This window comes from Podarcis cretensis, assembly GCF_951804945.1.
Source record: "Podarcis cretensis genome assembly, chromosome: 6".
Lineage (NCBI taxonomy): Eukaryota > Metazoa > Chordata > Lepidosauria > Squamata > Lacertidae > Podarcis > Podarcis cretensis.
In genome coordinates this window covers 63,691,568-63,708,018 of record NC_137175.1, presented here as the reverse complement: position 1 = coordinate 63,708,018, position 16,451 = coordinate 63,691,568, and the positions used below count along the sequence as shown (strand labels likewise).

Below are 16,451 nucleotides of genomic sequence, written 5' to 3'. Positions count from 1 at the left end.
GAAGCAGTTTACAACGATAATAAAACAAAGTTATCAGTAAAAAAAAAAAAAGTTTTAAAAACATTTTTTTCAAAATAATGTACTCAACTTCTTACCCCCAAGGTTGAATCTGGGCTCTTTGCCTGGCCTTGTTGCTTGAGATGTCCTGCCCGTAGGCCTCCAGCAGCGACATTTGGTAAGCTTTGCAGGTAACCCTGGGACCCTGAGCTAGTGCCTTCTGTCAGTCCTACTGCGGTTGACAGCTTGTCCTGCGTGTTGTTTTGCCTTGGCACTGCTTGTCCAGATACATGCTGATTTGGAAAGAATGGCAGCATGCTAATCCCTGTTGCAACCGGTGTTTGAGCTGCAGTCCGATTAGATACTGTGCAGCCAACCATAAATGGAAAAAAAAGGAAGCTATATTAGGCAAGAATTATTACTAGAACATCATGCTCATGGTGTTTATTATGTGAAAAGCACTGAGAAATCTATTTAAATGATTGCAACAGAAAAGATAATTCTAGCGGCTGGCAAGGAAATACATTAAAACTCAAAAAACTCTCTAACTTTGCTATGTATACAACTGGTCTTACACCTTAACCATTGCTAGTGACTGAAAAGCGGGATCTTGTGCTTTAAAATTTCACAGAGAAGAATTAAAAGAAGATGCCTTAGGCAAGAAAGCATTAGGAAGAATCTTCTGTGGTGAAGGAGAAAGCTACGGCGCTTCATACCTTAAAACATCTGAATTGTCAAATAATATGAGGGCCACCATCTGCTAACAAGAGGAACATAAGACATAGACTCCTTCCATAACTGCCATCACATACTGGCCATTCCAGCCCAGCAGTATGTCAGTCCACCTCCTCTTTATTACAGAGGAAACAATTTGGACCTGGCTTCTGGGATACCATGTGGCTGTTCTGGCTTCTGGGGTAACCGCGCCAAGCCTCTTCAGGGCAGCGGGATGAAGACTCCCCCTGCCTAAAGAGGCTGCGCAGGGCTAAAGCAGAAGCCAGGACAGACGCGTCGCTGAAGGAGCACTGCGCCTTCTCTCTCTCTGCCCAGTGCCCCTCCTTCACAGGAGAGGTGCTGCGCAGAGAGGGAGAAGGGGCATCGCCCTTCAGCGAACCTGGAGAAGGAACAGAAGGAGACCCTTCTGCCGCCCCAAGCCTCGCGCGCCCGGCGGGCTCCACGTGCTTCGGGCGGCAGGCTGCCGCCCCAAGCCTCGCACGCCTGGCGGGACCTCCTGCCGGGCGCGCAAGGCTTGCAGACACTCTCCCGAAGCACGGGGAGCCCTCCGGAGGGCTCCCTGTGCTTCGGGCAACAGGCTGCCGCCCCAAGCCTCGCACGCCTGGCGGGACCTCCCGCCGGGCGCGCAAGGCTTGTGGACACTCGCCGGGGCTGCAGGCTGCTGCCCGCAAGCCTCGTGAGCTCGCAGGAACTCCCGCCGGGCTTGCAAGGCTTGCGGATACCTTCCTGAAGCCTGGAGAGCGAGAGGGGTCGGTGCGCACCGATGCCTCTCGCTCTCCAGGCTTCAGCGAAAGCCTGCATTCGCACCATAGGACGCACACACATTTCCCCTTCATTTTTGGAGGGGAAAAAGTGCGTCCTATGGAGCGAAAAATACGGTAATTAACTTTATCCTATAATAGGATTGCAGTCCCTCTACCAGGTACAGTGGTGCCTCGCAAGACGAAATTAATCCGTTCCGTGAGGCTCTTCGTATAGCGGTTTTTTCGTCTTGCGAAGCAAGCCCATTGACAGCTTAGCGGATTAGCGCTATTAGCGGTTTAGCGGCTTTTAGCGGATCAGCTGATAAGCGGCTTATCAACGGATCAGCTAATAAGCGGCTTAGGGCTTAGGTAAAGGGGGGGGAAAGGGAAAAAACCCCGCAGGAACTCGCAAGACATTTTTGTCTTGCAAAGCAAGCCCATAGGGAAATTCGTTTTGCGAAGCGCTTCCAAAACGGAAAACCTTTTCGTCTAGCGGGTTTTCCGTCTTGCGACGCGTTCGTCTTGCGGGGCACCACTGTATTTGAAATCTGGCATGGCAAACCACCATAGCTACCCATAAACTGTCTTTGTTAAACATTCTCGTTTCTAACGCAGTTGCTAAAACAAAGCCAAGAGCATGCTATCTAAAGGGGCTGCTGTTCTTAATTATATATGCACTGTGGGAGACCCTTTTTTTACCTCAAGGGCCACATTCCCTCATGGACAACCTTCCAGGGGCCACATGCAAAAGTGGGCGGAGCAACGACTATGGCTCTTTACCTTGGTTCAGTGGGCTGCATTGTACAACAGGCTACCCCATAAAAAGTCAGAGGTATCTGCATGCACCCATACCCCTCCACACAAACATTGTTCAATTCAGGCAAGCAAGAGCCATTTACACAGTTCAAAGACACATTCGAGGCAGAGAAAAGCACTTGCGCAGCAGGTCCATTGAGGGTCATAACCCTGAAACAGAGGGCCACCCATGGCCAAGGAATATGCCCTGGGAAAGAGTCCTGAAAGCCAAGACTGAAGGGCCTGGAAAGCTGCATTAGGCTTCCAGGACTGAGGTTCACCACCTGAGTCAGAAGCATATTTTCGAAGCGGGCGTTTGCTACTATAACAGCAATCGAAATGTTACTTGCAATTGCGTGCTTCTCCGTGACTCCCCATGTCTGTGGTGACTGATGGCACAGCACCCATTCCTAACATTGTCTGAAGCAGCACACCTGGAGGCTCTCCAAGCAAGCCTGGTTTCTGCAAAGAAGTACAAAAGAATTGCATACGTTTAAGAGATGCCTTAGTAGACTTGTTTCTCAGCCTTTCAAATGCAGGTAATTTATTTGAGTATACTACTAGATTAACAGAAGACCAAAGAAACAAGGAAACATTTAGTGTGCGACAAGATAACATTCTCTAGGAGGAAGACTTCCCCACTTTTTATCTAATCCAGAATTATAGACTAAAGGAGATTACTACAGGTTTATTATGGTCAGTCTAAGATTTCAACTCACACTATTTGTCTGAATATTCTCAAGCTTCGCTAGTTGTGCCAGCTGTAAATTGGAAAGGTTCTGTAGCAGCAAACTAGATGCATTTCCAAGAATTGGTCCCTGTCAGTTTAAAGTGGGAGGGGAGAAATGAGTTATATATGAAACCAGCATTATTCAGATACAGAAGAAGAAATATTTTCATATGTCTGTCAGAAAACTCTACAATCTCAGAAAAGTAAATTCAAGAGCTACATTAATTATCTGCTTTTGTCAATTCACAATTCTGTTAAGAGGTTATTTAAAGTTACTCTATTATTCAGGATAGTCTCCATTATAAATTGGAACAACTTTCTATTCCCTTCTTTTTTTATACTACCTTAAGTCCCCTGCAGCAATCACTTTGAACCTCAAAGCATTTAATCTGCACCCCCCCCTCTCCCCTCAATGCTTGTTTCAATAGATGATATTGGATTTATACATTCTTCAAACCAAACAACTTTATCAAAAACACATTTGGAAGTAAACTGCAGTATAACACAGATAAAGGGAGCTGCCAACTTTCTTCAACCAATTACATAAAAACAAAACCACTGGATTCTAAAGAAGCTGCGGCAATTTAAATTAGTCAGGAGTTAAGTATAAAAATAAATCTTTCAGCAATGATATCACAAGTATGGTGTTAAACAAAATATAGCTGATTATATGACAGTTTAATTCACCTTTCTGGGTCAAGTTTAATGACTCATTTAAACCATAATTCTTCCGTTAAGTAAATTCAGGGCATAATTCTGTTGCAAAGTAAAAGCACCTCCTTGTTTGGTCGTTGCATACCTAATCCAAGGCAGGATTCTCAAGCCTCATCATTCAGACTCTGACTACAGTCAAACATGCCTCCTCACTGTGATTTGAGGAAAGGCATTCCTGTTCCTTTGCAAATAAAACACCAATGACATGTATTTGGGAAAGGGTTACTTTTAAAAATGCAACCATGCAACATGTGTTTCCAGTGATACTTCCCAGGAGTGGGGGGAGCAATTTTCTTTGGGTATAAACCAAAGTCCTACATAATAGCGGTAACAGCTAACACCTACACAACTTTAGCAGTTACACTTCCAAATGCAGAAGTGTGATTGACCCTCTGATCTGCCGAGTGTGAATCAACTGCATATCACGTTATAGCTATTCTCTCTCTCTCAATCTTCTGGTTTAGAAAACAAACAAAAACAAAATCCTCATGCTTCAGCGTATTTCTAGAAAAGTGAAACAAGGCTTATTATCTTTAGATTCATGTTGCCTTATAGACAGTCTGTTAAGAGAACAAGCTGGAGGCTTAGCATGTGTTTTCCTTTAGCCATACAATAGAATTTTAAAGGGAAATGCTATATTCGCTTTATGGTTTATTCTTTACTTCTCCCTCCTCCAAACTTTAGAACAATCTGTCATTGTGGATCAAGTAAAAAATCCCAAGATTTCATGCTGTCTCAGTTCAAAATGAGGTCATGTTTTGAACATTTCCCTAACTGAAAGATGCTTTATTTTAACAGATCCTTTTCTTTTTCTTCTGTTTAATGAATAAATCAATGATAGTTGGGCCTTTTCTCTCTCTTTTGAGAGTGTATTTAGGAAAGCAAGCATTACTGTATTGCCTTGTAAGATAATATACCATATATACTCGAGTATAAGCCGACCCAAATATAAGCCGAGGCACCTAATTTTAGCACAAAAAACTGGGAAAACTTGTTGACTGGAGTATAAGCCGGTTCACCATACCACAAACCTGGTGGTGGCAGCAGCAGTGGAGGAAGAACAAGCAGCCTGAAAGGGCTGCTTTTGGGCCGCTCGTCTCTCCGCCGCCGCCTGCCTCACTCGAGTATAAGCCGAGGTGTGCTTTTTCAGCATAAAAAATGTGCTGAAAAAGTCGGCTTATACTTGAGTAAGAATTCCAACGATATTTCAACGATATTCCATTCTGAAGTGTGGATCATATAATATATTATTGTTATTATATGAGATGTCAATGAAAACAGGTGGTATTCAACTAAAGCAGGCATAGGCAAACTTGGCCCTCCAGAAGTTTTAAGACTACGACTCCCATCATCCCTAGCTAACAGGACCAGTGGTCAGGGATGATGGGAGCTGTAGTCTCAAAACATCTGGAGAGCCGAGTTTGGGGGTGCCTGAACTAAACAGCTGCACGAGCAAAATAAGATCCACAATGCACAAGCAAAATAAGATCCACAGTTGCACAATGGAACTTCCTTCCTTTCTTGTCCATGTGCCATCCCCATATCTGTTCTGCTGGGTTGGGGAAAATTCCGTAGCAGATCTGGTGGGGATGGGAAGAATGTTCCATTGCACAAGGAGAAATCTTTGCACTGAAGCAATGTTCCCCTTAATGCTATATTGACTACAACCCTGGAATACAATTGACATTTTGCACTAGCTGCATGTGAACTCTCACTGTGCATGTTGACTTAAATTACTTCGTGAAAATATTTTATATCAGCTTATAGACATACCTGATGAACATTGTTGAAATGCAAAAAGGCTGGGTTGATTGATGGGTTTACAAGGTGGGGCACACTCATGGGAGCTCCAAGGACTGCTTTAGAGTAAACAGATTGTCATATTTATTATAAATCCACAGCACTTAATGCCTGTATATATAAACAGTATAAATAATTGCTATAAACGCCACACTTTCCTTGCTATTTTTTAATTGTTCTGCTAGATGTGTAAATAGCTAAGTCGTCGTCATTTGCAAAAAATGCTAAATCATGGTTTTGTTGGAATGAACCCAAACAAAATCGAGGGCTCCTTTCCTCTCCTCCTCTCACATATTTAGTGTCCCAGGGAAGTCCAGCTTAGAATCTCTGCTTGTTGTTGCATACAAACCAGAGATTATGGCCTGTCACAAACTCTGGTTAGTTAACAAGGCTACCTTCAAAAGCTACGTTTTGAACATGTCTTATTTTGAAAATGACCAGTCTGTTTTAAACCAGAGATCTGGTTCACATGACACAAGCTAGGTGAAAAGTGAAACGCAACATTTGTATAGTCTCATAGACACAGGAGAGAGGAAGAGTGGAGCACTCAAGTTTAAGGCTTTGCTTAGGGCTTGCCATTAGCTTTTGCACATAGCAATAAACCATTGCATTACTTGCAAATTGGGCCAATGAAACTTCTTCATATGCCTTACAGTTGCTTGCACTTCACACTGGATTTGCTTTGGTACAGTCATACCTCGTGTTTCGTCTTTTCGCGTTACGTCCTGCAGCAACCCGGAAGTACCGGAAGGGGTTACTTCCGGGTTTCGCTGCTCGTGCATGTGCAGAAGTGCCAAATCGTGTTGCGCACCTGCGCAGACGCAGCGCTTCGAGTTGTGGGCATTTCACGTTACGGACGGGCCTCCGGAACGGATCCCGTCCATAACATGAGGTACCACTGTATTTAGTAGCATGAAGACAAAACTGACAATTCCTCTTAGGTGCGAATTTTCCTATCTCCCACAACCCCCCCCCCCCCCCGATTTAATGACAATGTGAAGTCCTTGAATGCTGATAACAATGAACACGTCCTGGCAGTTTTTGTCCAGTTGGCCACAAAGAAGAAAACACAACCAATTAGAGAATGATACAGTTTAGAGTTACTTCTGCTGGTGAAAGACTATGGAAGCCAACGCAGAATCTGAAAGGGGTGAAACAAAATCTCCTTTTTGATTCTTAAGAACTGTACAGTTGCATTTAATTATGCACCAGCCATAGCTAATATAAAGGGAAAGCACACATGAGCTTTTGGAGGTAAAGCAGAGCAAGCCAACTTTGCACACTCTGCTTGGCACAGAAATGAGTTTTCACTTGAGCAGCACACAACACAAAAAGCAAATATGCAGCAGTATGGCTATCGGGCTAATTCTTGATGTTCCAATTTTGAAAACATATTAAAGCTAGAATTAGTGAAACACAGAAAAACAAACCCTGCTGAGCAAAGTATCACCCACGTATTCGGAAGAGTCAACCGGTATATCCCAAGGATGATCCCAGAAAGCATTTTTTACAAAGAAAAAGAAGAGGACAGGTTCTCTTACAGATCTGTAACTGGTTGAAGGAGTCAGAACACAGGAATAAATTGATAGTTTCTATAAAGCAGGCAAACAGTGAGGTCCTCCAAGGATATGTGAGTTAGGGCCAATGCAATGCAAGGATCACAAGAACGTGGCCCCAGAACCTGTTTTTAATACAGTAAGTCTGTATTCAAAAGCCTTTACTAAGGTGGAGACTTTTCCCCACTTCAGATATACTGTAGATAGATATAGATAGATAGATAAATAGATAGATAGATAGATAGATAGATAGAGACAGAGACAGACAGACAGACAGATATATTTTAAAAATCTTACCAAGTTTATTAGAACATCCATGTAACTGGGGGTGCAACAACATTTGTAACATCGCTGGGGTATTTAAGCTTTTCATAATCTGCACTGCATTTGGTTCAGGAAGCAAACCTTTTCTGTTGTTCCTCATCTTGAATTATGAAGAAATAAGGAAAAAATCAGATTCTCTCCCAAGATAGAAGAAAGTTCATTTTGTAAAGCAGAGTTGCTTGCATATAGCTGTTGAACTTCAAGTAGCTTCTCAGTCACATGTAAGACTGAACACATTGAGGAACCTTTTGTAACTCTGACAGAGACTAGAGATGCTCCCATTTTCCCTTTTAGCCATTTAGATTTCAATTACTGCATATATGCTTATTAAGGGGAAGGATCTGTGGCTGCAAGGGGCATCACTTCATGAACATTTACAAACAGGCAGTCTTGATAAGAGACAGTAAGATGAGCAGGCTGTCTTAATTATATGCACTGTCAAAGCTAATAATATTAACTGTAATCTCAGATAATCTTTTACAAATAAGCCTCTCTCAAACTCGGGTTCCGAAATGTTTTTGGACTACTACTCCTAACATCCCTGACTACTGCCCCTGTTGCCTATGGATGATGGGAGTGGGAGTCCAACAAAATATGGGAACCCAAAGTTGAGAAAGGCTGCGATACTCAAAACTGGTCTAAGAAAATATTTAACCAAAGACAAAACTACCTATGTACTATCACAATAACATAAAGTCCCCTTAACTATTTCACTAATAATAATAATAATAATTTATTATTTATACCCCGCCCATCTGGCTGGGCTTCCCCAGCCACTCTGGGCGGCTTCCATAAAAACCAAAAATACAGTAAAATATCACACGTTAAAAACTTCCCTGAACAGGGCTGCCTTAAGATGTCTACTACTCTATGAATATAAAAAACCCCTACAATGTTGTTTATTGAAAATACATGTCAACCAATCAAATCACTAGATTATGTTACTCATATCTTTCTATATCTGCCAACACCACTGATATAGACACTTTTTAACTTTTCCTTCCTTCCACATCACTGTACTGTACCTTTCTTTGTTAATTCAGTACTTTTCAACAGGGCTCATTTTATATTTAATCCTTAACACAAGGCATAACCTTAAACCACACCAAATCATTGGGTCCATCTGACTTAGTATTATCTAATTTTAATTGGCAGCAGTTCTCCAGGGTTCTAGACAACCCTATCTGGAGTTGCCAGAGATTAAAATTGGGACCATTTGGTATTAGAGAGCATTGAGTCATGTGACCTTAAACATTTACTTCCAAAGGAAGGAGGAACAATACTTGTGCATTAGGCACAGTTCAATTAGCACCAATTTCCACAAAGTATGGAAGCATAATTCCAGCACAACTATGACACACACAACCCAACTGTGTGTATTTGACATCAAAAGATGTCTAACCTGTCTAAAATTTCAAGAAAACAAGCAGCCAATATTTGCCCAACCCCTCCCCTCTTCTGGAACTAAGACTAATACCGGATTTTACTAGAAAATATCTTTTATCAGACAAGACCACCTGATTACTACCACCAATCTGAATTGCAGGTTAACACACTGCTTCTCTGCAACAGGCCATGGTCTCTCACAGTGAGAAGAGATCCCAGTTTCAGATCAAGGTATTGAGCCTGAATGCCAGTGTGAAAGTGTTCCAGCTTGAGAAAGTTGGGCATGTAAAACCATGGTTCTTTTTTATTCAGTGCACATTTATCTATTGATATCATTTTATTTTGAAGGAATCAATATTTGTATGTGTGTAACTTCCTAGTGAACTCTTAACTGTTCCAACAAAATAGAGTCTTCATGAAAGGCCTGGTCACACAGCCAATTCTCCTCGTGAGAGGACTGTGAAATCAGAAACTGGAAAATTTCCAATTTTCCAATGGGTTACCAGTGGGTTACAAGAGCACACACATCCAAGAACAAAGGAGTTGAGATTTTAGAAGCCTGTTTCTCAGCATGTCAGCATTACATTCTAATCAAAAATAAAACTCTGTTTTTCTCATTTTGAGGTATTATTGGGCTGTGCTTCAGTGGTTTCATATGCAAAATGGAATCCCAAGGTTCTTCGTTTCATTTTGAAAAAAATCTGGCTGGCATCCTAGATATAGGTGATATGCAAGGCTTTTGCACCAGGGTCCAGTATATGAGGGCCAAAGTAGCTTTGCCCTACATGGCATCTTGCTCTTCTTTTGTTTATCAAGCCATATTCTACTCCACATTACTCATTTCTGCTACCTATTGCTTTCATTCTTCCTTTTGACTGCCATGTCATACTGGCCATTGCCAGAAAATTAAAAATTGGGTGAGAGGGAAAAGTACATTATGTCCTAAGGAAGTTTGTGAGCCACCATTACATACGCAGTGGGAATTCATTCTGATCTAAGGCTGCATACAAAAATCACAACTTCCAGTAATACCTCGCTACTCAAAATTCCAAGAAATAATCTCTTATGACAAGAAAGGCAGGAAAGCCTCACTCCTCATCAAGCATGAAATTAAGCCAACTCCACTATCTTGAAATTGTTGTATACCTCTCTGCTTTTTGGTCAGTACCATGCCTACTAGCACCGCCTGTTTTTAAAATGGCATAGCACTCTCTTACGGAAGCAATTCTTTCCAAAATTACTTAACAACAGTGCTTTGAAGCGTCAGACAAAGCTCAATAACTACCCCCTCTGGTCTTTGTGTTTTTAAATACCAAAGAGTTTAGACAAAATTAGGTAGCTAGACCTAATCCAGCAAGGGGAACGTTCTTGGGATATATACAGGTGCCTTTGGCTCAAATTTCAGGAGAGATTTTATTGGCTTGTAGTTCAGCAAAAAATTGCAGGAATCAATGCAGTGATGCAAACAAGGTGGGAGAGAAAACCTGGGAAAACCACAGTGTTTATATCTAAGAACGGTTTTATCAGGATCCCAGTTAAGAAGTAAACCAAATAGTGACTTAGCAAGAATGAGTAGCTGTGTGAGTTTCCATGGAGAAAACCACAACCACTTTACTCCTCCGCAACTTCTGTCGCTGCCATGCGACGCAGAACTAAGTAATGATTTTGTTCTGCACACAAATCTGGGTTCCCGGGTTGCCTCACTCTCAACACACCATGAGCCTTAACCAAGGTTTGTTCACGGTTCATCGTTCCTTTCTGGGAGACAAACTATGAGCACAAGTTCACACGTAATGCTAAGCCATAATTTTGGTAGCTAAGTAGCAAAGCAGCCATGATTTGCTCCCAGAGTAGTCACATGCTCATTCATTCTTGCTAAGTCAAGAGTGGGTATCTGCATTCTTGTTCGTTCTTGCTAAATCATGACTTGGGTCAGCACTATGTATGAACAAAGCCACTAATTGCCTACCATGCCCAAAGATACAGCCATCATATAAATATATAATTCAGTTTTTTATGTCCAGTGTCCTAAATGCATTTGTCACATGTTTTTCCTTGGGGGTTGTAGGGTGTGGTAGAGTCTCTTACCATGCGTTGTGCTGCTATAAGTGTAGCAAGAGTTCCACGCCCTGGAGCTCCCGGAGCACAATAAGATACATGAACTCTCTTCTCTCTGAAAGTCAAGCCGTGTGTGCCTTGCTGGACTTCCTCTGCCTGCTCTGCTGTCTCATACTCAACGACTGCAAAGCCATCAACCGAGCTATCTTCATCCTGAGCAAGCTGAAGGGACATTTCACAACACAATGAATGAAGTACATGCTCTCTATATCAGTTTCCAGACAGCACTATATCCTTCCACCTCAAGCACGAACCACCTGTGAAAAATACTAAGTAATGTGTTTCTAAGACCAGATTAACATTGCAGATCACTCCTCCCTCCAAGCTAAATTTAATACACAAATATTTTGCAGATGACAGCCACACAGAACTGTACTTGAATTACTGCTGCCCTGCCATCTAATCTCATGAAGAACTTGAGCTATGAAATAAATTTGACAGTTATTTTATGGAGCATTAAGGGACGGAATTAAACTGGGGATTATTTTGAAACCATGGGCACATTCCCTGCCCCCCCCCTGCATTTCTTTCCTATGGGTGAGGAATACTAATTTTTTTCATGTACAGTTTTGCTGAAAAGTTTTGCATTTTAAATAATATGAAAAACTGCAGTGGTGACATCTGCAAAATTTAATGAAATTCTAGCTGGTGGTATATATTTAGTTTTGACACCTCAATTATTGGCGGAGCTACAGGAAACCAACTGCTTTGCACACGTGCAAATGTTAGTTTTCTTGCTTCTTTGCAGGATTGCAGCACTCTCCCGAAAACGCACCAGAAGCTGCCTTTTAAATAGTCATGTTACAAAAGCTGTCTGCGTTTCACTAGAGGTGAGAGTTATGCTGCACTAAAGGAGGAGGAGGAGGAGGAGGAGGAGGAGGGGTAAGACCTTGATATTTGGCCAGAGGAAAGAATTTGGCACATTTACCCTTCTGGATCACCTTCAACAACTTAAGACTTATTTCAGTAGCCTTTACTGTCACATAAGTATTCCCTAGAAAGATATGGATGGTGTCGGTTTTATGTAATTATCGAATCGACTAGTGAAAAGCAGGGATTGTTTGTTGGATACAACGTCCAACCAGTGTTACAAAGCTTAGTAATACAATTAACATATGTTACAATAAAAATAGTAAAATGAATAAAAACTAGCTGCATTTCTATATATATTGAAGGTTCCACATTGTACTAATTTACTTGTAGCCCATTTTCAAAACATCTAAAACGATTTTGTCTCACAGGAAATCTAGAGCTCATCAGGGCTTATTTCATGCCAGCTGAAAGCTTCTGCCCTTTGATAAACATGCATCAGCTGTTTATTCTGTCTTATGGAATCACTCTGGAACAACATTAAAAACATAATAGGTATAATCAACTGGTGCAAACCCTATCAAAATGCATTGAAGGTTCATAATAAACCATGCCTATCAACCAAAAATATCCTAAAATATATCTTTAAGCCACAAAGGATGCTGTAAAAAACCCCAAACCTCAACATATTTATATATTTAGACAGTAATATTGTGACAGGTCAAACAGATAGGAAGCAGTGTACATTCTTCCAAAACTACATGTAAACAAAACTGGAATAATGTTTAGAAAAAAATAACATCTGTGACTAAACAGCCCACAGCTGAAATAGTCTAAGACAAACGTATCTCCAACATATATTAAGAGAAGGGGCTAGTTTAAATTAGTTTACAAGGAAGAGGTAGGGAAGAAAGAAAAATATTAAATATAAGGATGTTTCTCAGCACACTGGAAGTAACTATGAACACATGGAACAGCCTTGTGGTATCTAGACCAGTATACTGATCACCGTGGTCTCAAGCAAAAGCCCTTCTAAGTTCTGGCTTTCAATATATTTTTAACTGGAAATCCTGGAGCTTAAGTCTGGCACGTTCTCCATGCAAACATATACTCTACCCACTGAGCTATAGTCCCCTCTCCAATACTATAAACAAGCAGTATTAAATTGTCTAATCCCATACACCCCCTTCAAAACAAAGGTGATGTTCTTGCCCCTGTCTTTTCTAGTATCCAAAGAGATTGCCAACTTAAGTCTATTGAAGGGGGGGGGGCTACGGAGAGTTTTCTGGAAAATTCCAATTTGGGGTTCTAAAATATAACAATTTTTTTTATACTGAGGGAGCTTTATTCTGTTGTTTCCGACTCCCCTCCCCTGAAATACCAGGAACTCTAAGATTTATAAGTGAAAGTTTAAAATGTTTCCCAGAATTGCTTCGTAAAACAGAAATTCTGTAAATGCAAGGAAGTGGCCCAGATGGCATTTTACATAATTTTCAGGTGACTAATGCAGGCCAGCCACACCCAACCCTAATAAACCTTTATACTACTATTGGAGCTGTTACAAGCATACTATAATCATTCACCAGCTTGAACATATTAAGCTAAAAATCAAACAAAGGAAATTCCATGTAAGGTGAGTAGTCAAACCACACAGCCCCCAAAGACAAGAGCTGTGGCTTTAAAAGTCCTACATTTCTACATACCTGATAAAACACAGGGTTATATTTCGACGAAAAAGTTTGCATCAGATCCTCTGCATCTGTGTAGTCTGTAGGGAGGTTTTCCACACAAAGGCACTTTGAATGTATGAGTTCTGGAGTTAACTGATTGACATCCATCCACTGAGCAAAAAGGGCATTCCCACCTACTTGTTTCCCTAGAAGGTCCAACCTAGCTTTAGCTGCAGAATCCTTTTTCATGTATTCCACAAAACCATAGCCCTTCGAATACCCAGTGATTTCACTATAAATCAAAAAGTGTCTTTCAACATTGCCATAGGGCCGCACCAACTCTTCAAACTCTTGCAATGTATAGGAGCGTGGTAAGTTGGTAATGCAGAGCAGGGCATCAGTTGGCTGAAGCTGAACTGAGATTTCTTTTCCTCGAAGGGAGTATTGGTGAAACAACCGTATTGCATTCTGAGCCTGCTCTCCATTCAGTAAAGTAACAAAAGCTGGAAGACAGCAAAAACAGCAACAGATATTTACATAGTCTACCACAATTCATCTTCAGCAACAATGTTGGCTTGTTGGATAAGCCTCAGAGCAAGGAAAGTACCAGCATTTATTACAAAGTTGGTGGTTGACTTTCGTGATGCCCCAAAATCACAATAAACATAAAACATAAAGTGGTGCTTCAGGTTAAGAACAGTTTCAGGTTAAGAACGGACCTCCGGAACGAATTAAGTACTTAACCTGAGGTACCACTGTACAAGCAAGGCTTACTTAGAAAATATTCTTTGTCTTTACTATGTGAGGGCATACTTAAAATATTATTAGTAGTGTGGTCAACAGCTCAAAACAAACACACCTGCATAATGTTAAATAAAAACCAAGTAACATGGGATGTACCTATTAATTCCGTGCCCCCTCCTTCCCCACCATGTGCTTTGTCAAAAATTGCCATGATGTGTCTGTGGGGGTGACTGAGCTGCCTCATGCGCTGTAACCTTTTAGAGTTATTGCTGACATATCATATTTCAATAGAGCCTTTTCCTGAAATTCAATTCCAGGAAGCTCTGGTTGCAAGATTATGGTTTAAAACAGAAAACATCTTTTATTCCAGATTGCCTATTAATCATCTGCTTCTACTGAACACCGAAGCTCAAGTAGAAGTGAAACTGAGTGGAAAGATGATACCACTGAGAATCAGGAATGCTAACATTTTCTTTCAAGCCTGAATAATCAGAGGTTACACTATCCTCAAGTCTAAAAGGTTTCCTAAATAAATTATAAGCATAGTGACACTTTTTTTTTAAAAGCAGGTTTAACTGAATCGTAGCTGGGACCATCTTATACTAATTAAGCACATACATAGATAGATTAGAGTAAGTATTACTGTATCATTAAGGCTTTGGTCTAGATACCAGCTACACAAAGCTTTCTTATAACTTGCAATATGTTTTGTAATTGAAGGGAAACAGCTGTTTCCTCATAAAATTTCTGTATTGCACAATTTGACCAATCAGGATGTGTGATACCACCACCCTTATATATTCTGTTATTCATCTATAAATATTATATATATACAGTGGTGCCTCGCAAGACGAAAAGAATCCGTTCCGCGATTCTCTTCGTCTAGCGGTTTTTTCGTCTTGCGAAGCAAGCCCATTGACGGCTTAGCAGATTAGTGCTTTTAGCGGCTTATCAGCTTAGCGGATCAGCTGATAAGCGGCTTAGCGGCTTAGAAAAAGGGGGGGGAGTCGGAAAAACTCGCAAGACATTTCGTCTTGCGAAGCAAGCCCATAGAGAAATTCGTTTTGCGAAGCGCCTCCAAAACGGAAAACCCTTTCGTCTAGCGGGTTTTTCATCTTGCGAGGCGTTCATCTTGCGGGGCACCACTGTGTGTGTGTGTGTGTGTGTGTGTGTGTATATACACACGCGCATGCACACACACACACACACACACACACAATTCATGTTCTAGAAAATATGGTAGCAATCAGTAGTGAAACTGAAACGAAGTAAGTGTGATGCTTATAAACTACTAATTCCTATTTTGCTCAAAGAAATTATATTATGATGCCTACAAACTACAATACCATTAAGAAGTCTAACCACTGCATGGTGAGGGCAATTTACATTTTTGGGAGGCGACAGTAAGACCTTCCTATAAGCTGCCACCACCATTGCCCTGCCACCATTAGACTTAGGAGGCAAAGCTTCCATTGGTGCCAATGGAAGCTTTTGATCTAAGCCAAATTGCCCCATGGGGACAGGAGAAGGAGAGGCGCAAGAAAGGGAAGGAGACAGCAAAAAGGGAAGGAGAGGAGAGGAGAGGAGGAGGAAGAAGAGGTGGAAAGAGAGGTCTTTGTGTATATGCGAATAGATTAACGCAATGAGTGGCAGGGAGAGAGTTGATGGTGAATGGGTGATGACTGATGCAGTGCAAGCTTGTGTGGGAGAGAGAAAGAAGAGCAGAGGGCCTTCTCGGTGGTAGCACCCGCTCTCCCATCAGATGTCAAGGAAATAGAGAACTATCTGACTTTTAGAAGACATCTGAAGGCAGCCCTGTTTAGGGAAGTTTTTAATGTTTGATGTTTTATTGTTCTTTTAATATTCTTTTGGGAGCCGCCCAGAGTGGCTGGGGAAACCCAGCCAGATGGGCGGGGTACAAATAATAAATTATTATTCTTATTCTTATTGGGGGTAGATCTGGCTTTACCCACTTTGGCTCTGGCCTCACTCACTGCTGGTGTTTAGTCCTTGAGTTAAACAGGAAGGAAGGAATCCCTGCTTTTCATACTAAATAAATTGTGTTGTTGAACATGAATCTAAGACCAATGAAAGACTTCTGATTAAACCAAAGGAAATTCAAGGCAGTTCTGATAAAATTGAAATAATTGAATCTGGCAACATTTCCGTACTCCTTGCACACACAAGAGGTTCCAATGCACACGCTAAGTTCCCATGCAAACAATGGGATAACAGACATGGGAGTGTCAGTTTCAGAATCCTTCAAGGCTCATTCATATAGCATTAAACCACAGCTTTGCATTATGTGTGAACAAGGGTACTGAAGTCA

At 41.4% G+C, this 16,451-nt stretch overlaps 1 protein-coding gene across 2 annotated transcripts in view; it reads right to left on the bottom strand.

Moving 5' to 3' along the window:
- Positions 1 to 16,451, bottom strand: part of RAVER2 (ribonucleoprotein, PTB binding 2) — a 41,313-nt gene that overhangs the window by 10,070 nt on the left and 14,792 nt on the right. Inside the window, exons 3-9 of one of the 2 annotated variants that reach the window (XM_079981989.1) lie at positions 13,412 to 13,881; positions 10,869 to 11,060; positions 7,368 to 7,494; positions 5,488 to 5,570; positions 2,990 to 3,088; positions 2,621 to 2,732; positions 96 to 361 (exon numbers count right to left, since the gene is read on the bottom strand). In XM_079981989.1, coding sequence (XP_079838115.1) covers positions 96 to 361; positions 2,621 to 2,732; positions 2,990 to 3,088; positions 5,488 to 5,570; positions 7,368 to 7,494; positions 10,869 to 11,060; positions 13,412 to 13,881 — 1,349 coding nt within the window. Of the gene's footprint in view, positions 1 to 95; positions 362 to 2,620; positions 2,733 to 2,989; positions 3,089 to 5,487; positions 5,574 to 7,367; positions 7,495 to 10,868; positions 11,061 to 13,411; positions 13,882 to 16,451 lie in introns of both variants that reach the window. The other variant, XM_079981988.1, reaches the window with a different exon arrangement.